Genomic DNA, 23,154 nt, shown 5'->3' on the forward strand with positions numbered 1-23,154 from the left:
GTTTGGCTTGGTACAGGGCAGAGGTGTTGACGTGTGTTTTCAAAGGAAATATCTTAGCTCAGGCACTGGAGGATATGGAACAAAACACAGGTGGGGATGGTGATGGGCCATGCTGCTAAGTGGATGCTTAGAGCAGCAGCAGACAGGTACTCTTCCCTTGCATCCTGCTTGTTTCCTGGCCTGGAGACATTAGGCAGGGTGGGACAGGGCAGTAAGGCACTGGGCAGATGTTGGGACCCAGCCTAGAGGTAAGAAACCCATTTGAATAAAGCAAGGATACCACTTCCCTGGCTGCTTTTAACATGGACAGTAACTTCAGCCAACAAGCTGTGAAAGTTTACTTACAAAAGAAGAGAAAACATCTCTAGTCTGGAAGCTGATGCAGGCAGCAGGGTGAGCTGCCTGTTCCATAGCAACTGTGCAGACAGTGCTGTAGAATAAGAGCAGATGGAGTGGGTAGTTGCCTGTGGTGAGGCCGTGGAGCCCAGCAGCCTGCTTGTCTGCTGTATTAGGTCCTGCAGCAGCTCCAAGCTGCCCTTGGAGGAATGCTCAGGTCCAGTCCAGTGCTGTCACCTCTGCTGAGGTCTGCTGCCCTCTTTACTTCCCTGCAGGGTCAAGAGCAGCAGTGTTCGCAGGTCTTGCCTGTCCTCCAGCAGGATGGGAGCCAGGTGACCACTGCAAGCCCTCCTGCAGCTGGGTGAGCTGCATCCCTGCAGGCAGGGCAGGGGGCTCCTTACCGGGCTAGGTGCAGCACAGCCTCCACCACGTTAGTACCATCCTTAGCGCTGGTCTCACAGAACAGGGCGGAATAGGCCTGAGGAGAACTGTCTGTGTTAGTGGTGTCCCTGCCCACCCTGGGGGCACAGAGCTGCATGTGCTCACCTTGGCTAGCTTCTCTCCATGAGTTGTGTGGATGCCTGCTGCCTCTGGTAGTCCAGGGCGTAGGTCAATCTTATTCCCAACCAGCATGAGTGGAAGAGGTGCCTCGGCCTGTGGGGAGGGAAGGGTAACTCAGGCCACTGTGGGGACCATCAGTCTCCAGCCACAGCAGTGGCTAGTGCAGCCCTTTCCTGGGGTGTGCTTGCCTTCAGGAGCTGCAGAGCTCTGCTGCCTCATGTTGCACTTGTGCTGCGCTGAGCCCTCCCCAGCCCACAGGTGGAACAGGGGGGAAAAAGTGCAGTTTTAAATCATATAGCAAACACCAGCCCCTCAAACAAAAAACCTAAAACTGCTCCCAAAGGCTGACTTTGGACCTTGCTTAAGAAATGGTCCAACTTGCTATTAGTTTAGTTCTGCTTTCTGAAGACTGTCTGGGGCACAGCACAGCCCTTTCTGGGGAAGCATCAAGGCTCCCCCCCACCCAGTAGGGTTGGGCCTTGTCAGACCCTTCCTGCTACCTTGATGTCCTCGATCCACTGGCGGACGTTAAGGAAGCTGTTCTCAGAGCTGATGTCGTAGAGGAGCAGCACACCATGGGCTTTGCGGAAGTAGGACTTGGCAATACTCCGGAATCTGGTGCCGGGAAGCATGTTAGTGCTGTGGGGCCGGGCCCTCTGGTGTGCCTGCGGGGGCTGCGCCTGGCTCTGCATTCCCAGGCTTGTACCAAGGGCTCCTCTGCAGCAGAGGACAGCTGTGCCTGCGCAGTGACCTTGGCAGCCCTGCTGGCCTGCCTGAAGCTGTGGAAAGAGCCCTTGCTGGCTCAGCTCAGTGGCAGGAGCCTTGGCCCATCTCACCTCTCCTGCCCAGCTGTGTCCCAGATCTGTAATGTGATTTGCTCCCCATCCACCAGCAGCTGCTTCACTTGGAAGTCCACCCCTGAGAGAAAGAGAGTCATGTGTGTTCCCCTGCTCCCCTGCCTCTCCACGTTCGTCCTCAGTACCTAGTGTGGTGGGGATGTCTCCTTGGAATTCATTTCTACAGAGACGTAGCAGGAAGCTGGACTTCCCAGCACCACCATCTCCAGCCAGCACCAGACGGTAAATGGGACAAGGAGCTGCAGGTTCCTCTGTGGTTTCTGGTGCCTGATGGGAATAAACAGCAGGAGAGCTCGGAATGCGGCTGTGCCTGGGTGGCACGTGCTCTGCCCAGCCTGTGCTTTTCTCCCCATCCAGGTTATTTGTGCCCAGTCGGGGCATTGCTGGTTACCTCTGGTGTGAAGGCAGGAAGCTTTCTCTTGCTGAAGTGCTTTGCAGGGTGGCAGGATTCCTCTGCCTCCCCTGGCTGGGGGGTGAGTGCCTGCTGAGTGACAGAAGTTGGGGGGCCTGAGCTGATGGGCAGGGTGTGGGGCACCTGGGCAGCCCTGGCCCCACTGCTGGTCTACACTAGCTGCAGGTGAGCAGACTCGCATCCCTTCCTAGTCCAGGTGCCAGGCCCTGGGCAAATTTGTCACCTCCATGTCTGAGCATGGGCTGGAAGGAGACATATCCTCCGAGCTCTCGCTCCCGGCATCGCTGAGCGGTGAGGCCGTGTCTGTGCTTGAGGCTGAGCTCTGCCACTGCCCAAGGCTGGGACTGCTGCGACTTGTGTCTCTGCCTGCACAGGAGGCTGCAGCAGGGAGCGGGCTGTGCGAGGAGGCCCATGGGCACCTGTGCCGGAGGCAGCGGTCAGGGAGTGGCGCCAGTGGACAGCCTGGTCATGGACACACTCACTCACCTGCTGTAGGTGCCTTCCAGCAGGCCATGCAAGGGGGCAGCGAGGGGGCAGCGCTGTGGAACGGGAGGTGACGACTGCAAGGGAACAAGATGCTCTGCACCGTGGTGCCCCACGGCTCTTCTGCTCCTGGCGCAGGCTGGGGAGCAGCAGGAGCCCAGCAGGCCTGGGGCATCCCCAGCTCCAGGGGCCTGCACAAGTCCCACCCCATGGCACTGGGGGTGCAGGCAGAGCAAGCAAGGGTGGCCCGAACCCCCTGCGAACGTGGCCGGTGTCCAGCATCCCTGTGCACCCAGCATCCCTGCATGCCCAGTGCTGGCACTCAGTTGCCGGCCCTGGCTCTGCAGAGGTTGAGGCTCACCTCTCTTGGGCTGCTGTCCAAGCCAAACAGCAGCGCTGAGCGCAGGCGGTTGTTGCTCTCGTACAGGCTCCTGTTAGTTGCCCTGTCAAGTGAGAGCAATGTTAGACCCAGCAGCCCAGATAATGGTTGAACTCATGGCAGTGGCACCCGGGCAGGTGTATCCCAGCCTGTCGCCTGCAGCTGTCCCATGCCAGCACTGCCCAGCTGGGCCTGTACGTACTGCAGCATCCTGATGCAGCTCGTGAAGGCCAGGTTCTCCTCCACCATTTCCCTCAGTGTCAGCTGCTCTCTGCAGAGACAAATCCCTTGCTGCAGGGCTGGATCTGCCCCAATAGCTGGCACAGGGACTGAGCAGGAATTGCCAGCCTGAGCCCAGCAGGCCATTCTGGGGGTGGGAGAGGTGTTGCCACCTCCAGAACCCCCAAGGACACCCAGGGTCACAGGGGATGTCAACAAGAGGCATGGAGGAACATCCCAGCAGCTGCAGCCAGGATTCCCTGGCTGCTGGTGATCAAGAGTTGACTGAGCAGGGCGGCATTTCCTGGCCTGGACCTGGCCCTGCCCCCGGGCACAGGGAAGAGTCTGCCAAGACTGAGGTCTGGCACAGCCCTGCCTGCCGGGGGCCTCCACACGGCTGGGCACGCGTGGTGATGGGCGGGCAGAGCCTCCCGGGCTGGGAACAGCCTTGTTACCCCCTTACTGCCAAAGATCACCTGTTCTGCTGCTTGGCCTGGTCAGAGAGGTCCCTTCGCAGCTGCTCCAGCTCTGCCTGCAGCTGGGAGATGCTGCTCTCTGCCTCACGCAGGGTGAAACGCAGCTGCTCGTTCTCCTGGACAGGTGACAGGGGAGCTTGTTGCGGGGTCTCGCCCGCACAGCCCGGTGCTCGAGGGTGCTGCCCGCGCCTGCCATGCACCCTGGGGAGATGTGGGTCCTATCTCTGGGACCCCAGCACAGCCCTGTCCCCGCACTCCACCTGAGAGAGATCCCCGAGCTGGTGCCACAGCTGCACAGTGCCGTCGCTGGAGCCCTGCCTCCGTCCCTGCATGTCCTGCGGCGGGGAGGGGGTCAGAGCCACAGCCTCGCGGCACCTCCGCGCCCGGTGCCGGCAGGAGCCGCCTCTGCCGCTCTCGGTGGAGCTGCGGGAGCCCCACGTCGGGGCCGCCCCCAGCTCCGCCGGGAGCCCTGCATTGGGGTGGCCCCGTCCGGCCCGGGGGTCCCGCACTCACCGCCTCCAGGGACGCGGACTGCCGGGCCACTGAGCGCGGGGCCGGGCGGGACCCCCCGGCGGGACCCCCCGCCTTGCAGCCGCCCCGAGGGCTCTGGGCGCGGGGCCGGGCCGGAGCCCCGCGGAGCCGCCGGGCCCCGCCGGTGCCGCCCCGGCCGTGTTTGCTCTGCGGGCGGGGTGGGCGGGGCGGCCGCATTCCTGCGGCGGGCCGGTACCGCCCGGGCCCCGCCGCGCAGCCTGACTCCGCTGCCGCCGAGCCCCACTTCTCCTGTGCTGCATCCTCCGGGTGAGCGGTGCCGCGGCTGCGCTGCTCATCACAGTCCCTGGGGGTTGCAGGTGGGCTGCTCTGTCTGGAGGGGTGCAGCACGTCCAGCGTGGCACAACCGCAGTCCCTGGGAGGGACCAGCCATGGTGCTGGCGCAGGGCTTTGGTGCTGGTGCTAGCCATGGGCTGGGGCAAGACCGTGGGGGCTGGTCGCCTTGGTGCTCATGTTCAGGCCCTCTTCTCCATCCTCTGCAGTGCCCAGGGGCCACCAGGCTCAAGAACACCCTGCTGCTGCATGCCAGATGCGATGCAGTGCGCTACCAGCCCTGGGGCTCTGCACCACCTCCCCGTGCCTGGCAGGAGCCATGCCCAGGCCATGCCCCAGGGCAGCAGCCCCCACAGCGGGGCTCTGCAGAGACCAGTGTGGGGCAGGCCCCCTCCGAGGCAGCACGCAGTGCCCCCTGCCCCATCCCAGGTGCTGCCCACGGTGGAAAGGTGCTGGCCCGGCTGCACATGAGCCACTGGGCTTGTGGGCGCCATTCAGACCAGTGTGCCTGGGACCACATCGCGCTGGAACCCAGCAGCCTCTCACCAGGCCGCCCTCCTGGCTGCTGCAGCCCTCCCGGCTGCATGTCCCCATCTCCCCAAAGCCACCTAGGCCGAGGTAGCTGCACTGGCTGAGGCTGGGGCACTGCTGGCACCCTCTGCTCCCAGCCCTATGGCTGCTGCAAGCACAGACAGGTGCATGACACAGGTCAACTCAGAGCTTCATATAAAAATGTATTTGAGGAACTATTTACAGTGAATACAGGGCCAGGTGGATGCGGCGCTGCAGCTGGGCAGAGCCTGCTCCCCAGACGGGCCCTGGGCCCAGGCAGCAGCGATGCAGCTGGTGCCGGCAGGAGCTGCCTCTGGGAGTGGACGGGGATGGGAGCGCGGTGGCTGTGGCCGAGCTCCATCGTCTGGGCTGGGCTCGAACTGCTGCGCGAGGGGCTCCGGCTCTGTGTCAGAGCCACCTCCCTGGCAGCAGTGCAGTGGAGCGCCTGGCTCTCAGCTCCAGTGCGGAGGCTCCTGGCTGCTGCCTTTCCCGAGGATGGTCAGTCACGCAGGGCCGGGACGCAGCCCTAGGTTGCAGCGAGGACCAGCCCCGGCTGCTGCCACATGGGGCCAGGTGCAGCCCGTCCCCACAGGAGCTACGCGGAGATGCTGACACGCTGCGAGGCACATCGCCGCCGCAGCACACGCACGGGCGGGCTGCTGCGCCGGCGCTGGGGCGAGCCCGGGAGGCACAGGGGGCTCAACAGCAGCCACAGGTAGAGCAGGACGCAGGCCCAGCACGAGGCCACCTTCACCCAGAAGGTCGACCAGCTGCCATGCGTGAAGGTGGTCTCCAGCACCGCATCCTCGTAGCTGGTGGGGAGAGGGCAGGAATCAGGGTGCCAGAGGGAGGCAGGAACGGGGGGGGCTCCCGGGGGCGGCTGCAGCCACTGGGTCACTGAGTGGCTCTGGGTACATCCACCCACTGTGGATGCGGAGCTCCCGGATGCAGCACCCGCCCCACTGCTGCAGCACCCAACCTGCTGCAGCACCCACCCCGTTGCAGTGCTCAGCTCTTCTTCCCCCTGCACACTGGAGCCAGCTGGGTGCCTTGCGCCCAGGGCAGCTGCGTGCACACCAGCAAAGGCGAGCGCAGTGAGGGTGGGCTGGCAGAGCTGGCCCTACCTGAACCAGTTGGTGAGGGTCATCATGACATACAGGGAGGCGAGGAAGAAAACGAAGTGGAAGGCTGAGTAGCTGTAGACGACCCGGTCCCGCTCATCCTGGATGACGCACGGTGCCCCGGTGGGCTCCTCTGCATGCTCGCACGTCTGCTCGGTCCCTGGGGAGCGGGGTTAGGGCAGCCCCATGCCACCCAAGCCACAAGCACCCGCTGCCCCTGCACCCACCTCGCAGCTCCTCCTCCATCTTCTCCGGGCAGCAGAAGCAGCAGGAGGGTTTCTGCAAAGCGATTCAGAGCGGTGAGTCTGCGACGGCGTGGGGGAATGTGGGCAGAGCCACCTGCCACCCACCAGGGCTGGGCTGGTGCTGGGGAACGGTACCATCGGGGATGCGGCGTGGGAAAGCTCCGCATTTGTGGAGGAGCCTGCTGCCACCCCAGCCCCGGCTCCGGGAGCCTCCCCGGGAGGGCCGGGAGCTGAGGAGGGGCAGCAGTGGCAGGGGGAGCTCTGCGGGGCAGTGGCACACTCACTTTGAACTCGAAGCTGTAGACCTTGACCATCCAGAGGGGCCCAAACACCTCGGCGAGGTAGGAGGCTTCGTTGCTGCGCCCAGGACAGAGGAGGAAGCAGTGACACAAGGCACCCGGCAGCCCGAACCCGGCCCCCACCGCCCACGGCCCTGCTTCAGGATTGGCACAGCGGGATCCTTGCTGAGCCCAGCCCAGGGATGCTATGTGGACCCCAGCGCCCCCCGGGCCGAGCCGTGCCAGGGCCGAGCCGTGCCAGACCCGAGCTATGCCAGACTCGAGCTGCGCCAGAGGGCCCAGGCTGTGCCAGGACCAAGCCGTGCGGGACAGGGAGGGGCTGAGCTGTGCCAGGGCCAAGCTGTGCCAGGGCTGAGTCGCGCCAGGGTCGAGCTGTGCTGGGGCTGAGCCGTGCCGGACCCGAGCTGTGCTGGACCTGAGCTGTGCTGTGGCTCAAGCCGTGCTGGGGCTGAGCTGTGCTGGGGCCCAAGCCATGCCAGGGCTGAGCCGTGCCAGCATGCTGCCGCCTGTACCGCAGCCCCGCGCCCTGAGGCTCACGCACCATGCGAAGAGCACGCAGGCGTACATGATGGCAGCCCCCAGGATGGCGACGGTGGTGTCCTCCGCCTGCAGCTCATCCTGCCGGACGCCGGGGAAGCAGACGGTGAGGTTCTGGCCCTGGTAGAGCACTGCAGGACGCAGGGTTGAGAAGGGGCCGGCCCCGGCGGGAGCGGTCCCTGCCGCAGGCCCCAGCGCTCACCTCTCTCCGGGGGGCGGCTGGACAGCGCGGAGAAAGTGAGGTACATCACGTAGCAGCTGATGATGGAGGCCTGCAGCAGCCCCGACCGCGGCTGCTCTGCAAGGAGGGGGCCAGGCCTCGCCGCAGCCCACATGCCAGCAGACAGGCCCGTTCCCGTGGCTCCCTGCTGGCAGCCCTGCACGGGGCCTGGGATGGGGCCAGCAGGAGCCCTGGGCTGAGCCCTCCTCAGGCACCTGCGTGTTGGTACCGGGAGGCAGCCAGCCCCACCGCATGGCATGACCAGGGCTCTGGTGTGCTGTGCTGTGCCATGCCATGTGGCACCATGCCACACTGTGCCATGCCATGCTGCACCATGGCCTGCCATGCAATGTCTTGCCATGTCATGCCATGCTGTGCCATGCTGTACTGCACCATGGCCTGCCGTGCCGTGCCATGCCATGCCACACCATGCCATGCAGCACTTACTGAGCCGCACACACGGTGTGATGGAGACGAAGGACATGATGCCGCAGAGGCTGCCATTGATGGTGAGCAGGGCACTGTTGAGGCGGCAGGCGGCTGGGTGGGTGTAGTACTTGTAGAGGAAGGAGAAGGCCGTGGAGGCGAGGGTGTAGAAGGTGGCTGTGGCCAGCAGCACGGCCAGGTACCAACGCTTGTCCTGCGCAGCGCCCGTGAGCCTGCCAGGAGAGCAGGGTGAGCTGGGCACGAGGCCCCGTGGCGCTGCTGGCGCCGGCACTCACCAGTTCTTGTTCCAGGTGTGCGCGAAGGCGGTGATGAGCACCAGCTGCACCAGGATGAAGGCAAAGCCCCCGCAGACGCCCACATAGTGCCAGGCTGCGGGAGAGCAGGGATGGGATGGGATGGGCGGGGAGGGGGGGGCAGCTCTGGGCCATGGGGCCACGTGGGGGCCAGGGCGCCCGCCAAGGGCTGGGAAGGCGGGATGGACGCACCTTGGATGAAGTTGTCTTCGGGGATGAAGAAGCTGGTGGTGCAGAGTCCTGCCAGCACCAGCACCTTCGGCAGCCAGAACCTGTGGGGTGGCAGCGACAGGGGAGGCATCAGCATGGCCGCGCTGCAGCCCTGGCAGCCCGGTGTGGCCCGGCCCCGGCCCCGGCGGTACCCGTTGTGCAGCTGCGCGCGGCAGTCCGTGCTGGAGCGCACGTTGAGGAGCAGGGCGGCCTGCACCAGGTGGAAGCAGGCGGTGCCGAAGCAGACCCGGTACACAGCCGAGGAGCCCACCAGGCGCTCGCAGTCGGCGCCGCCGGCCAGGTGCTCGCACAGCACCGTGGAGAAGGGCACCTGTGGGCACGGCGGGACGGGGCTGGCGGTGTGTCTGCTCCCAGCACCCCAGTGCCGCAGGTACCTGGCCTCTCCAGCGCCCCCAGCATCTCCAGGACCCGCAGGAGCCCTGGCACCCTCTTACTCCTGGGATGCCCAGCGCCTCCAGTGGGATCCCTGGTAATTCTGGCATCCCTGTACCCCTGGTACACCTGCCAATCCCAGTATCCCAGGACTCCAGCACCCCGGGATGCCCGGCAGCCCCAGCACCCCTTGCACTCCCAGGGCACCTGGGACCCCTCATGCCCTCAGCATCCCCCACACCCCCAGAGCCCTGGGACCCCGGGATTGTTTATGCCCTGGGATGTCTCACTCCCCTAGGATCCCCAGTGCGCATGGTACCCCAGGACCCCTGGGACCTCCAGAACCCCAGCACTGGAGCTGCCCAGCCCCCAGTTCCACCTTCTCCCGGACGGCCTGGGCCACGGTGCGGGACAGCGTGAGGCAGCACACGGCAGAGGCGAGGACGTGGAGGAGCGTGTAGAGGAGGCGGGTGCCCGTGGAGACGCGGAGCCCGTGGCAGGGGCTGCAGCTGCAGCACAGCTGTGGGGCGCACAGTCAGGGGAGGCCCCCCACGCCCTGGCCCGACTCCCCTTCCCCTTCCCTGCCCCAGCAGGGGCCTGGTCCCACCTGGCAGAGGAGCGAGTGCAGGAGGCGGCTGCGTGCCCGAGTGCCCGCCATGGCCCGGCCCGGCTCGGCCCCTGGCGCCCTCATGGGATTAGGGGGATTGCCGGCTCGTCCCGCCCTGCCATCTGCCTGCGTCGCCTCCGGGAGCCGTCACCGGGGCATGTGGCCAGGAGCGGGGACGCGCCCAGGGTGCCAGGGACCCCCCCCACAGCACCCTGCCCTGGACCCCAATCCCGCAGGAAGGATGAGGCCTCGGCACTCAGCCCCCAGCACCTGGCTCAGCTGGAGAGCAGTGGGCAGCTTGGTGGGAGCAGGCTAGGCCGCGCCGGCACGGACGGCCAGGACTAGCCCAGGCTGCTGTCGGACAGGGCAGGCGCTTGGCCTCTGCGGGGCAAGCGTGGCTGCGGAGGCCCTGTGTGAGGCCCAGGTGCCAACCCACACTGCTGGAGGGGAAACTGGACGCTGCGGCAGGGCTGGCCGGCAGCAGAAGCGGCAGTGGCGGGGGTCCCCAGCTGCGAGGCCCTGCACCCCGGCACCTGAGCGGGTCAGCCCAGATGCAGCATCCTGCCACGCCAGCGCTGAGGGCCGGGTCGATGGGGCCAGTGGGAACACAGCGCTGCGCTGGCTGCCTGCTGCTCCCAGCGGCTCCTTGCATGGGGCATCAGAGTGTTTCAGGAGCTGGAGATGAGCTGCAGAAGGAACTGGAGGCCAGAGGCATGTCTGGAAGGCGTCGGGAGGCTCTGGAACAGGTCGTGGGGAGGCCTCGCGCAGGCGCTCAGGGGTGAGGACAGCTCCCTCTCCGCGAGGAGCCAGCTGAAGGAGCCAGCTGGGGATAGAGCGGGCTGGAGGCGCTCGAGTGGCACGTGTTGGGTGGCCACAGGGACCGGCCCCACGGGAGCCGCGAGGGGGCCAGGAACCCTGTCCCCAGTGCCTAAGCTTCCCTGGGAACACGAGGCTGGGCCGCTCGCTGCACGCTGCTGGACGGGCTGTGCTGAGAGGGCAAGTGGTGATCCCAGCTGGAAAACCCACATGGCTCCCAGAGCAGGGCCAGGTATGGGGGAGGCACCTGGCTGGGCGCAGGCAGCTCCCGGCAGCACGTGGCAGCGATGTCCCCATCTGGCGGGCACGGCCTGGGGCATCTCCGCAGGAAAGTTTATCCCACGGGGAAGCCAATTAGGCCTCAGTGGTGACCCTCCACCACCGCAAGGAAAATCCTGTCCTTCAATCAAACGTGATTATGCCAGGAGCCAAATCAGGCTCCTTAACCCTCTTACCCGGCTTAGCGCCCAGGGAGGCAACTGCCATACGGGGCTTCGGCATGGGCAGAGCCAGGACAGCGTGGGGACGGTGCAGGCAGGGCCGGGAGCAGCGGCAGGGCCGGCACCACGGAGCTGTTTGCACCTCATCTTCCCCCCAATGTCAAACTGGGGGTGGGCACAGCCCGGAGCCGAAGGGGAGCCGCCTGCCTGGCACCCTGGCAGGGGCATCCGCAGGATGCCGTGGGGGACGCGGCCTGCAGCCGGGGACGGGGCCCCCGGCCGGGGAGGGGCCCCAAGGCGGGGACGGGGCCCCCTGGCCGGGCCCCGCGGCCGGGGACGGGGCCCCACAGAGCCGCCTGTCACGGCGGGGACGAGGCCCCGCGGCCCCCGCGCGGAGCGGGCGGGCTCGCGGGCGGCCCCGCCCCGCCCCATCCTCCTCTGCGCCGCGCAGGCGCCGCCTCTCGCTGGTTCCGGTGGCGGCGGCGCGTGACCGGAAGCGGAAGCGGAAGCGCGGCGCCGGCGGCGTGATGGCGGCGGAGGGAGATGTGGAGCTGGAGTTGGAGACGGAGCCCAACGGCTCCGGGAGCGGCGGCGACGGGGCGGGCGGGCGCGCGGCCGAGAAGCCGCGGAAGCATGACAGCGGCGCGGCGGACCTGGAGCGCGTCACGGACTACGCGGAGGAGAAGGAGATCCAGAGCTCCAACCTGGAGACGGTGCGGGGCCGGGCCGGGCGGCGCCTTCGGGGCGCCCTGCCGGGGGCAGGCGGAGGCTTTCCCCTGGCGCGGCCCCGCTCGGGATCCTCCAGTGCCCGCTTCCGTGGAGGCGCGGTGTTAACCTGCCTGGTGCTGTGCGCTGAGGTGACTCTGCTCGTTTTGCTAGGCCATGTCAGTGATCGGAGACCGGAGGTCCAGGGAACAGAAGGCAAAACAGGAAAGGTAATGGCACTTCTTCACTGTTTATTTGGGGCTGTGGGGGCAATCTTGTATGTACTTGTCTTGCAGCCTTTGCTCTTGCATCTGTCCCATGCGCTACACTTGTACTAGCGTTTGTATTCTCGTGTCTGAACAGAAGCGTGGAGACTGCCCACACAGGACTGGGACCTCCAGCTTCTCAGTAGTTACATTGCCACCTTATGAGGTGGCAAGTATGCAGCTAGATTTCCCTTAGGAAGTCAGGTGTATCCTGAGAGGAGTTGAGCCTTCTCCTGAAGCTCACCACTGTTTTTGCAAGGCATTTCTGGTCTCCCCAGTCATAAGTAAATGAGTGTGCAAGAGTGGTAACAAGATCTGGAAACATGCCACTTATTGGTGGGTTTTTCTATCCCTTATTTTAGAGAGAAGGAACTAGCAAAAGTCACCATCAAGAAAGAAGACCTGGAGCTGATTGTAAGTACAGGCAGGAAGCTGATCAGGTGGTGGCATGTCCCAAACCTTGCGAGCAGTCAGTGTCTTGTCACTGAAACACTATCCTGAAAGGTGTGGCTGGCAAATACTTATCTGCTGGTGGTGGTGCTGGACAAGGCTGGGGCAGCATCTGGGCAGCTCCTGCTGCTGCTGACACCTTGCAGAGCCCTGCCAGCAATGCTGGCTGTCTGTTGTGCTGAGCTCTGTTGTTTCCCTGTAGATGAACGAGATGGAGATTTCAAGGGCAGCTGCAGAGCGCAGCCTCCGGGAGCACATGGGGGACGTGGTGGAGGCTCTCATCACTCTCACCAACTGAGACTGAGCCCGTCCTCCTGGGATTGCGCCGCGTGCATCTGCCGCTGCCTCCCCGGGCACGGCCTTGCCCCAGCTGCCCCTCGCCCAGTGCGGTGTCAGCTGCGGACTGCGTGTGTTAAATTATTGAATAAAGGCACCAGCTGGAGTGAGACGTGACTGTAGTTCGTGCGGAGCTGAGCCCTCGCTCCCCGCTCGGCGGATCCTGGTGATGCCTGTGGTGCTGGCACTGGGCCCCGGGCTGCGGCACATCCGGAAGAGGTTCCAGCATTGGGCCGTAACGCCTGAGGGACACTCTGTAACCGGGTAGCAGCTGCTCACGCTTCTTGAGGATAAGCTGACCCTGCCTGAATGCTGGTACGAATCTTCTCTTTGTGGTTTCAATCTCACATCCCCTTGTGAAGTGTCACAGGCTTCTGCTGTACCGGTCCTTTTGTTCCTAAGCTCAGCAAGCCTCCCTGGAGGCTAATGGTTCCTGTCAGTTTGTTTTTTGTTTGCTGTACTAGCAGGAGTGCAGCCGCATGAGAGAGAAACACGGCACTGCTGCTGTTCCCTCCTTTGTGTGAATCCAGGTGTAACTCAAGCCCAGAGCTGGTGTCCCAAGCGCTAGGCTGACTAGCCCCAAGGTGCACACTGGTTGGAAGCCAGTCCAACCCTTTGCCCCCCCGCCCCAGCGTCTGTTAGCAGCTGACCCATGAGAGCAGTCAGTACTCAAACCGGGGGAGTTCCCTTAGTGTCACCCCAAGAGCTGTGGTGTGCCCAGCAACTTACTGCGGGAAACCTGCATTTCCTGTCCCCAGAGGAAGATGAGCATGAGCCGGGGAAGCTGCTCCACAGCAGCCTCTTGACCACCCTCTGCAGGAAGGTAAGGAAACAGCAGGGAACCACGATGTAACGGGCATCTACTGCCCACTCTGCCTGGGCCAGCATCTCCTGCGCTACACCAGGCTGCCCTTGGTTTAGCTTGTGCTGGATGCAGTCATGGTCCTGAGCCCCGGTTGTTGCCCAAAGCACGAAGCACTGAACAGGACAGCCAAGCTCCTGACAGCCCTCTACAAAGACACCACCAGGAATTGTAAGAAAACACTTGCTTTATTCAAAACTATCCTGTCCCACCCCACTGCACAGGTAGAAAAGCAAAGCCCTGCAGAAACAGAGTGAGGGGACAGTGTCACAGCTGTTCCAAACCAGAAAAGGGCCCAGCTTGACAACTGGAGGGGAAAGACCAGCAATGGGGAGACACTTTGGAACAGATGAGTGTAAAGTCTGTTAATTCCTCTGAAAGGAACGAGTGTTGGGAGCAGGGTGAGTTGCTATGCTCCTGCACAGGCTCTATCAGCTGTCTAGGCGTTGCTGCTGGTGGAAAGGTGACAGGGCCGTGGGCCTGGTCAGCACAGATCGACTGTCTTCCTCCACAAAAGATTCAGGTCATGAGTCTGCTGAGTCTCTGCAGCCCTGGGAATGAATCCTGCCACCAAGTGGAGGGTGAGGCTCAGTGCAGGAGCACAGACAGGAACAGCTGCTCAGGACAGGTCCTGGCAGCACAGTACTATCTCTTCTGTCCTGCCCCTGCTTTCAGGTAGCTGGCAGACAAGTGCCTTCTGCCCTGTAGTCAGCCACGTGACACTGTCCTGCACACTCCCTTAGGTGGTTTTTCGCTTCTTAGCTGATGGTCGCTCAAAGACATCCCGTACACCTGCTGCCTTCTGTTTGAAGAACTTGGTGTTCTGCGCACTCTCCTGACCCCACGCAGAATCGAATGAAGTCGTGTCCTGGTCCACCAAGTGCGTGTACTTTGTTCGCCCAGAGCGCCCAAAGTTCTTGACCTGCGGAGCAGAAAATCTTATGAGCGGCCGTTCAAATAAGACGCAGAGACTTTTGTACCACTCCCCTTCTCCACCAAGTGCAGGAAGCCTCCTGCCCCAGCTGGGGAACCGCCCCCTCCGCCCTGCAGCTGCAGACAGGCACTTTCCTGCTCCTGCCCACACACCCACCTGCATGACTTTGGGCAGAATAGTCTTGTTGAAGTGGTCCTCCAGAGTAGGGGCGCTGAAGTCCCTTTTGTACACTTCCTCATCTTCATCCTGGGGGAGGAAGAACACACACCTGCTCAGCTCGTGTCCAGCAAGCCCTAGCAGCCGACTGCAGTGAGAAGAGCCACCGCAAACCTGTATCATTGCTTTGCTGGGGACTGCCACAGTACTTGTAGTCTTACTTAACCTACTGCAGGAAGGTAGGGGAACACGAGATCTGCACCCCAGGGCTACCTCTTGCAGTGGCTCTTAGGCCTTCTCAGGCCACTTTTCCAGAGCCTAAGCCTGATCAGTAGCTAGTGCAGAGCTAGTTTGTTTCTGACATTTATTAGCTCAAACAGCATTGGGAGAACAGCTCTGCTGCTTCTGAACTATCTCAACTGGGAAAGCTCAACCTCACGAGCTTTGAGTCAGCACATACTGGCCCCATATGGAACTACCTGCATGTCTTACCATAGCCCCATAGCACCACTCACCATGAAGAAGGCACCACGGTGGTAGTACTTCTGCAGGAACTTGTATTTGCCCTTCACTGCCTTGTTGGTGATGACCTTGCCATTGGCCCGAAGCTCAGCGCGGCGCTCCTCCTCCGTCAGGTTCCGCATTCGCTCAATCTCTGCCTTCTCCTTCTCCATGCTGGGCAGGAGAAAAACCCATCAGAATCTGCATCCCCACAGCATCTCCTTGGGAAAACTGCTTTTACAGGAAGCCTTTTTAAGGGATCACGTTTACTGACTCCACAGTGGAGCAAGGCCACCCTGAGGGTGGACAGGAGGGGTTTTGGACACTTTGTCTAGGTAAGAATATACTGTCAAAAGGAAGCGAAGCCTCAATTGTTAGTTGGCCTGCAGGGTGCACGGCCTGGCCCTGCTGATGTTCAGCCATAGATCTAAGCAGAAACAATACTTACGCTTCTCGTTCTTCGCGATCCCGTTTGATTCGCTTCAGCTCACGTACTTTCCAGGCCTCATACTCCTCCTCATCATTCTCATCGTCTGTATCAAGCGCATCCAGTGCTGCCAGCGAGCGCTTATTCTCTTCCAGTTCCTTCTTTGCTTCTTCTTCTACAATCTGCAGCACAGGCAGAAGTAAGCTTGTTGCAGTGCCAACCCTCCCTGTGCCACTCCCAGCCAGCACCTCGGTACCTTAAGTGTGTACTTGCGCCTCTCTTCTGCTAGTCTCTTCGCCTCCTGCTCCAGCTCCTTCTGCTTCAAGGCTTCTGCTTCTCGCTCCTGAACTGTGATCCGGTCCTTCCTGTAGACAGCGATGACAAAAGCCTTCAACTTTTCATCGTGAGCCATTGCAGCTAATCAATCCTTCGCACACTTGTCCTGCTCCCACACTGCAGTGACCCTTAGCCCTTACTCTCTCCAAATAAGGACCAAGTCGCAGGCCTCTCCCCTTCCTGCTGCTGCCTAAGCCAGGGCAGCCTTGCCTAATCCCCAGGTAGCTACAGGCATGTGTAGAGAGATGACAGTGCAAGGTACCTGCTGTGTCATGCTGCCCTCTGCAAGCTTCCCTGCTCTTTGTACAGCACTTCCCCAACACCCTAGCAGTACCCTGCTGAGACCAAACCCACCAGCTGGTGCTGCATGGTGACCTGACACAGCTGCGAGAGGCTGCTCTGCGATCACCTGTTACTCCTCAGCCGTGCCCTGCCAGGCTGGTAGCTGTCAAATCCCCTTGACAGGCAGGCAGTGCTACCGCCTTGTTTTAAGAAGCGAGATCACAGCAGAGATGCTCTGCTTGGCGCCGAGCTGCCGACTCCTGCGTCCTCACGCAGGACTGACTCGTGCAGCCACGTCACCTACTTGCGGATGAAGACAGGTTTGAGACGTGGCTCCATTTCATCCTCGCTGTCTGTGTACTCCTCGTACTCTGACTCTGACTCAGACTCTTCTCCAGATCTACCCTCATCTTCCAGCTCCATCACCTCCATTTCCTCGGTTTTCCTCTCCTGCGCTCGCTGGCGCATCATCCCACGGCGGCGCTCGATCTCCTAATGGAGAGGTCAAACACAGGAGTCAGTGGACCAGCCGTGCTACTGCTTCCTTCCCTGGGGACTTTCTGCCTCAGGCAGGAAGCCAGTTGCTTTCAGATCTTTTGCGACAAAAGTAACATGTCTGGAACTTCCTTGTAACAAAATGTGCCCATCCCTCAGGGTGCAGAGCAGCCTCACCCAGTGTCCCACCTCACAGCAAGAGGCAGGTCACCCCAGAGATAAGTCATGCCCAGGATTGGTGACCCCCAAGCCTGAAGCTTCCCAGTTTCAGTGGAAAAGGCTATTCCAACCTGTGTCATTCAGGGGTTTTCTAAAGCCAAATCTGTTCAGCTCTGCAAGCATACCTCGTCATCAATCTCTTCCTCTTCCTCTTCGCTGGTGTCTTCACGTTCAAGCCGCCAGGCTTCTCCCTCCACCTCAGAATCACTGTCTCCAACCACTTCAGGCTCCACAATTTTACGGTGTCTGGCGAGCCTGTAATAGACCCTAGTTAAACTACAGCACTCTGAATGTAAAGAGACTGCAGAAAGATGGCTATTTGTAAATTGTTCTTAATGAAACTATAGTAAAAACTGGAACTGCTGAGTTTGGGGGTAAAACAGCATGTTCTTTCCTAAAAGGCTAGAGCACTCGGGCATTGGCTTTTACTGTGTTTTTAGTAAAAACTAAGCTTTCTGTGGGAAGCCTCCCCTTTATTAGCACTGAAGTTCCTCCATGGAGGGGAAGGTAAACACAGCACTTGTTTACTTGTTGGTTACTCTCTGCTTTGAATATGATTCAGATGAAACTATCTTCCCACTAGTATGGAGGGGTGTCACAGTGTTAATTTTTATTTCAGGACCTGCTGTTCCCCTCAGCTATGCCTGAATTTGGGACTATGCCCTGGGCTGCTGTTACCCTTGTCTTTAGGGCATGTTCACGGCACAGCAATGGCCTGAGGCACAATCCAGCACCAACAGGATTGGCTGGAGTTAGAGACGGTTCCTGCAAGGGCTGGAGAGCGTGCCCAGCACCTGCCCGGCGCCGTGGGGCTGGGCCGCCTGCAGAGGGAGAGGCGCTGCTCACCGCTCCTCCACATCCTCGCTGATGCGGTTCTGGAGGCGCCGCAGCCGCGGGTCGTTGGCGAGTTCCTCCTCCTGCTCCTCGGGCTCCACCTCCTGCTCCTTGGCCTTCTTGATGAACTGGAACTCCTCGTCCTCCTCCTCCGAGGACTCCATGGGCGCATAGTCGGGCCGCTTCCCCGACACATACCGCTTCACCTTCACCTTCTCCATGGAGAGCTCGCCTGCGGGCGGACCGGCCGTCACCGGGGCCCGCGCCGCGCCGCGGCCCCGGGCCGGGCCCGAGCTCGGACGCCCCCGCCCCCCCACTCACCCTTTTCGTTGCGGACGGGCACGGCGCCCGCCGTGGACTGGATCGGCGGTTGCTTCATGAGGGCGCTGGGCACCGACATGGCGACGGGACGGGACGCGGCAGCAGCAGCTCCGGCGGCGGCGGCGGCGGCGGCGGCTGACACCCTCCTCCCCCGGAAGCGGAACTACGCCAGATCCTACTTCCGCCGGGGCCTAGCCGCACCCGCTAGCGAGTGACCGGAAGTGACGTTTTGTGGGGTTACTTCCGGCGCGCCGCGGCGCGTGGCGTCGCTGCGCGGGGGCGGGCGGGGGCGGCGGCTCCTGGCGCCGCGGGCGCGGCCCCGCCGGGAGCCCGGAGCAGCCTCGGCCCGCCCCGCGCCGCCCCGCCCCGCCTGGAGCCCGGGGCAGCCTCGGCCCGCCCCGCGCCGTCGGGAGCCCGGGGCAGCCTCGGCCCGCCCCGCGCCGCCTGGAGCGCGGCGGCGGCTCGGCCCGCTCCCTGCGCGGCGGCGGCGGCGGCTCCGCTCGGGCTGCAGCCCCCTCGGAGGCGAGTGGCGGCGGCGGGGCCCGCCTGGCTCCGGGCCCCGTGCTCGACCCCCGCGGGAGCAGGGTCGGTGGGCACTGTCGGCGCGCCCTGCGCCTGCTCTCGGGCAGCAGCCTTCACCTCGCGCCTCAGCACCGCCTGTGCCGGCAGGACGGAGCCTGCTCTGTTCTGTAACTTTGTTTTTCCTGTGCTCCCCCGAAGCATTAAATTAAGCCACGAGTGGAACCGCATGGTGCAGAGGTCCTACAAAGGATCTTTTCAGGTGCCTGAGTCAGGTCCTGCTGACCGGACCCGAGGAATTTTCCCTTGGGCCGGACTGGCAGAGGCTTTGGCCTCTGGCCATCTGCTGCTTGCAGTGCGATTTACTCAGAGGCATCTGGTCATGTGTTTCCTAATCTGCGTCCTGGTAGTCAGGACCTTCAGCTTTAGAGTCCTGGTCTCCACATGTTGCCGGCCTTTTGGTATTGAACTATTCTCCCTAGTATGATTCTAGGTAAAATACACTATCATGTCATGATAGTGTCATCTTGGGCCTGAGCCACGGATGCTCATGGGCTCTTCCTGATGTGATGACTGAACTCTGAATGGAAAAGATGATCAGCCTGTGATGTCAGTTTCTGCTTCTCAATTTGTACAGGGCTAAAGTGGAGATGATGAGCCACAAAAGCAGAGCTTGCAGCTGCTGTACAGCCATATGGATATTGGATGTCAGCATCTCCATGGTGCCACCATCCCTGTAACTCCTGCAGGGTCTTGCTGGGCTGTGGGATGCAACCAGTGCATGGTGGGGTTGTAGAGCTCCTAGCACAGCTAGGAGAACATATTCTCTAGGTGGGTGGCAGGATTCTACTGCGGAACCTGTTGCAGGTTTGTGCTGTGCCTGTTGCCAGCTTTGCTGGATCTTGGGCTGAGGCAGAGCGTGGAGCTGTGACAGTTTTCGCCACTGCATTGATCAGTCTTCTCCTAGGGCCTCCTGCAGCAAACAAGCAAAGCATGAGCTTTGCTGCTCAGGTTCATGTCTTCCCAGGCCATGGGGACACCCAGCCCCTCCTGGCTCCCTCTGCAGCAGCACTTCTCACTGCAGGACCATGAGTGCCTGGAGGCCAGAGCCTGACTTACCCTGGAGGAGCTGGACTCTCCTGCTTTTCTGTGGGGGGAGAAGCTTCCCCCACTGCTGCCACTGAAGAACCTCCTGGGGCTTCCCCAGTGCCAGTAACAGGAGGTTTGTGGCATGTGTTTGGCAGGAAGGGGCTGGGGACATGGCTGTTTCAGAGCAGGGGTGAAGAATTTTCTGAATGTGGCAGGGTGCTGCCTACGTAAGTGCGCGTTCTCCACAGTCATTGCCTCCGAGGAGGTGCTAGAGTTCACAGAGGAAAAGAAGGTAGTTCTGGAACTGATCAGCTTGCAAGAGCTGCCCCTGTTTTTCTGCGGAATCTGTGGCACAGAAAATAGATTTCTCTTGAAGTAGGGCAAAACTATGTGACAAACCACCAAGGTGACGTCTGCAATTTTGTGCTGTCTTGAAAGAAGGAAGAGGTTTTTATTTTCCGGGAAGGCTAGCTGCAGGATTTGAGCCAGTCTGCAGCACATCTTGCAGCAGAAGAGTTTGGGAAGTGGGGAGGGATGAATGCTGTGTTAACCATGTGTGTGCCAGGTGGTCGCCTTGCCCACCCCCAAGCACGGGTCCTTGTGGGTACATTACGCAGGCCACCAGGTGTGATGGGCAGTGCTGGAGTGGATGCCCAGGAAATCCAAAAGCGAGCATGTTTTCCCAGTTGGTGGTTCAGCACTGGAGCATGCTCCCAAAGGAAAGGCAGTGAACGTTTTTCCTTTTGGTGTCCTGGGCTGCAGGCTTTGAGGTTTCCTGATGGGAGAATGTGCAGCAGAAAGTGGTTCTCAGCAGCCGCACTGGCTCTGGGTCCAGGCTCTGCCCGTCGGGGGCAGCAGGGAGTCTTGGGGTTGCTGTAGAGGTCTCCAGGCTGGTGCTACAGCAGGTTCTCTTGTGGGGGAACCTCTCGCCTTGTCCTTGGCACCTCTGTGAGAGGCAGGGCAGAACCGAACAGGTAAAGCAGCTCCTGCCAGCATGGCTAATCGTCTGGCTGCAGGCTGGGGGTGGCAGACCCCAGCGTGAGGAGGCCCCTGGGCCTGGGCAGCTGCATGAGAGCCAGCTCATCTCGCAGCACTAACTGCTTATGGCCAGAGCATCCTGGGCTCAGCCTGTGGTGTGGTGCTGGATGAAGGCACTTACTGCAGCGCTATTTGGTAGCTTTGCATCTCAGACAATCCCTGTTTCTGCTGGCAAGACCCAGGCAGAACTTGCTGCCCTTGCTGGAGCCCCTGTGTTTCAGTGTGTGCTTACAGGAGCTGGCGGATTGGGGCCGCCTGGCTGCAGAGCTGTGAGAAGAGGAGGAACAGGGCACTTGCACAGGACCCAGCACTGTGATCCTGGCACTAGTAGCTTTATAATCCTGCAACAACTGATGCCCAGAAGTAAGCAAGAGTGCTCTGGTGTTTCTGGCCTTTACGTCGTGATGACAATTAGAGCTCCAGGCCCAGCTCCCTGCTCTGCGTTTGATCATCTGATGAGATATTAATCTTGTGTGGTTATCACAGTGTGTTCCCACCTAATGAATCCGGTGTCACCATGGCAAGGAGTGAGCTTCAACATATGACTCAGTAGGTGAAACAATTAGACCTAACTGTTAAAGGAAAGCTTGAAAATTGCACACAAAGCACATAATGTCCCATCCAGGTGGAGTTAAACTCAAGACCTCAGCAAACAGGGATGTGCTCTCCCGGCTGGCTTCTGTTCTGTGTCACTGCAGAAGCCTGCAGCGATGGCAAGAAGCAGCCCTGAGCCTGCAGTATGCCTCCTCTGCCCCACGTGCCCTTGAGAGTTGCAGCCAATCTGCAGAAACCAAATGGAGTGGCCTGAACTGGTGCAGGGGGGCTGAGGTGAGCCTGCTGCGGTGTGGCCTGGCCCTGCCTTGTGGAGAGAGGTGGCCCGTAGGCAGGGTCCTGTAGAGCCCACCATGCGCATAGAGAGCCAGCTGGTGCCAGGCAGCGTGCACTAGCCCGGGAGTGAAGGTGCCATGTTGCTGTTCGTCCCATAGTGGATCCCACAGGGAGAGGGGAGACAGGCTGGCAAGAGCCTGTGCCTCTGCGCAGCAGCCCCAGCCCCAGCCCCCTTCGTCCACAGACCAGAGGCTGATTCCCCGCAGCCCCTGCCCTGGGCACCAGCAGCCACGTGTCAGCCCCGGGCCTCCAGCCAGCCTGATGGTCCGTGCCGGACACAAGCGTGAGCTGCCCCTTCCCTGTGCTTGTAGAGCCCAGGCTGCTGTGGGGCACTGTGCAGTTGGCGAGCTCGCTGCGCCCCGGCACCAGCACCGGCAGCTCTGTTCCCTACTCTTTTGTCAACCTGCTGGTTAAAACCTCTGCCCGTCAGGCTTTGGACTCAATTTCTTTGTCGATACCTATCTGCAACCCCCCTTCCTCAGTGAAGCCTCTGCCCTGGTGTTTCCTGCATGTGTGCGCCTGGGTTCCTGTCTGCACTGCTGTTTGTGCTGAGACCCCGACTGCAGCACGGACCCCGTGGTGCTCAGGCTGGACAGGGATGTCCCTTGACTTGAACAGTTACAGGCTATAAAGCACCTAAGCCCAGAAGAGGGGCAGTAGTAAGACGGGCTGTGGTTGTGATACCTTGGCAGCCTTATGGCTGTTGAAGACAAAGTCAGGAGGCAGATAAAGTTACAGCCCTGTTCTGAGCCGCCACTGTTTGTGTCTGCAGACTGTACCGCAGGGCAAGGTCAGGGTGTTTGGGGTGGATCTCGAGAATCCCATGTGTGTGACCACAATAAAATGTTATGTCTGGGAGTGTGACTATGAATAGAGCCTCCTGAGCTGCCGGGACCTTGCCGACACAGCTCCAGCCCAGGGACTGCAGCTGCGGCAGCTCCGCACCCTGCTCCAGGGGCACCAAGGCCATCTCAGGAACCTGCCGGTAGCATCCGGCAGTGAAGTGATGTGAGGTAAGGGGGCTGGAGAGATGCCGGGGGAAAGTGGGATCCACATCCTGAGCTTTGGGAAACGGAGCAGAACTGTGCGGGAAGGGTGGCGGGGGAAAGGTGTCTGCAGCACAGCAGGGAGGGCTGCAGACTTGCCCCTGCTCTGCCAGGGGAGGATTGCATGGGAACAGTAAGCAGTGTGTCCATTGCACTCTAAGTAAATATTTAGTTAATGATTTGGTCCCTCTTGATGTTCTGTATGTGCCGTTACTGCTGTTTGTTTGGTTTTCTGCTCTGCCCGTGAAGGCCCGCTGTCCTTCCTCCACTGTCTTTCCTTACAGGAACCCCCAGAGCGCTTCCCTGCTCTGCTGGCTGCTCGCCCTGCAGAGCGGCCGCTGCTGGGCGCAGCACGTGCGGCCCTGTCGGGTTCCCAGGCTCAGCCCCCGCAGGTGCCTGTGGACGAGGGTGCTGCCCCCGTAACCGCTTAGCCTCCCAGCAGCTTGGGCAGACTGGCAGTTGCCTCACTGCTGGAGCTTGTGCAATCTCGACAACCAGAAGGGCAAAAATTGACCTTATTTTTATGTGAAAGTTGTTTTCTGTTTATTTTTGTGCACAGCGTTTGGTGCTGATGAGGGCAGGTAGGGAGTCTCACCTTGCCTCGGCGTGGGCGCCGCGGGGGATGCTGTGCAACCTCTGTGCTGGTGGCACACCTAGCAGGCAGCTGGCAAGCTGGCTGGCAGTAACACACTGCTGGTGAAACGGTCGATTAGGAATCACTGAGC

At 61.5% G+C, this 23,154-nt stretch overlaps 3 protein-coding genes across 3 annotated transcripts; 1 reads left to right on the forward strand and 2 right to left on the reverse strand.

The window, feature by feature from the left end:
* Nucleotides 1-1,379: 1,379 nt before the first annotated feature.
* Nucleotides 1,380-10,872, reverse strand: SERINC4 (serine incorporator 4). The gene is made up of 20 exons (XM_062583989.1): nt 10,741-10,872; nt 9,242-9,382; nt 8,622-8,800; nt 8,452-8,531; nt 8,242-8,335; nt 7,967-8,178; nt 7,502-7,597; nt 7,304-7,430; nt 6,748-6,820; nt 6,446-6,497; nt 6,222-6,378; nt 5,697-5,909; nt 5,092-5,224; nt 3,724-3,839; nt 3,231-3,299; nt 3,011-3,092; nt 2,653-2,726; nt 2,390-2,585; nt 2,146-2,238; nt 1,380-2,021 (listed from the first exon to the last, which is right to left on the reverse strand). Exons 1-20 carry the CDS (start codon nt 10,870-10,872, stop codon nt 1,380-1,382), a joined length of 2,961 nt encoding a protein of 986 aa, XP_062439973.1.
* A 344-nt stretch (nt 10,873-11,216) lies between these two features.
* On the forward strand, nt 11,217-12,592 carry HYPK (huntingtin interacting protein K). The gene is made up of 4 exons (XM_062583716.1): nt 11,217-11,438; nt 11,605-11,660; nt 12,059-12,110; nt 12,349-12,592. The coding sequence occupies exons 1-4, from the start codon at nt 11,253-11,255 to the stop codon at nt 12,442-12,444; spliced, it is 390 nt and encodes a 129-aa protein (XP_062439700.1). The 5' UTR covers nt 11,217-11,252; the 3' UTR covers nt 12,445-12,592.
* A 921-nt stretch (nt 12,593-13,513) lies between these two features.
* MFAP1 (microfibril associated protein 1) lies at nt 13,514-17,996 on the reverse strand. The gene is made up of 9 exons (XM_062583715.1): nt 17,850-17,996; nt 17,541-17,760; nt 16,820-16,949; nt 16,285-16,472; nt 15,619-15,727; nt 15,384-15,544; nt 14,950-15,109; nt 14,435-14,524; nt 13,514-14,266 (listed from the first exon to the last, which is right to left on the reverse strand). Exons 1-9 carry the CDS (start codon nt 17,926-17,928, stop codon nt 14,084-14,086), a joined length of 1,320 nt encoding a protein of 439 aa, XP_062439699.1. The 5' UTR covers nt 17,929-17,996; the 3' UTR covers nt 13,514-14,083.
* Between the last annotated feature and the right edge of the window lie 5,158 nt (nt 17,997-23,154).

This window comes from Rhea pennata, chromosome 10 (genome assembly GCF_028389875.1).
Source record: "Rhea pennata isolate bPtePen1 chromosome 10, bPtePen1.pri, whole genome shotgun sequence".
Lineage (NCBI taxonomy): Eukaryota > Metazoa > Chordata > Aves > Rheiformes > Rheidae > Rhea > Rhea pennata.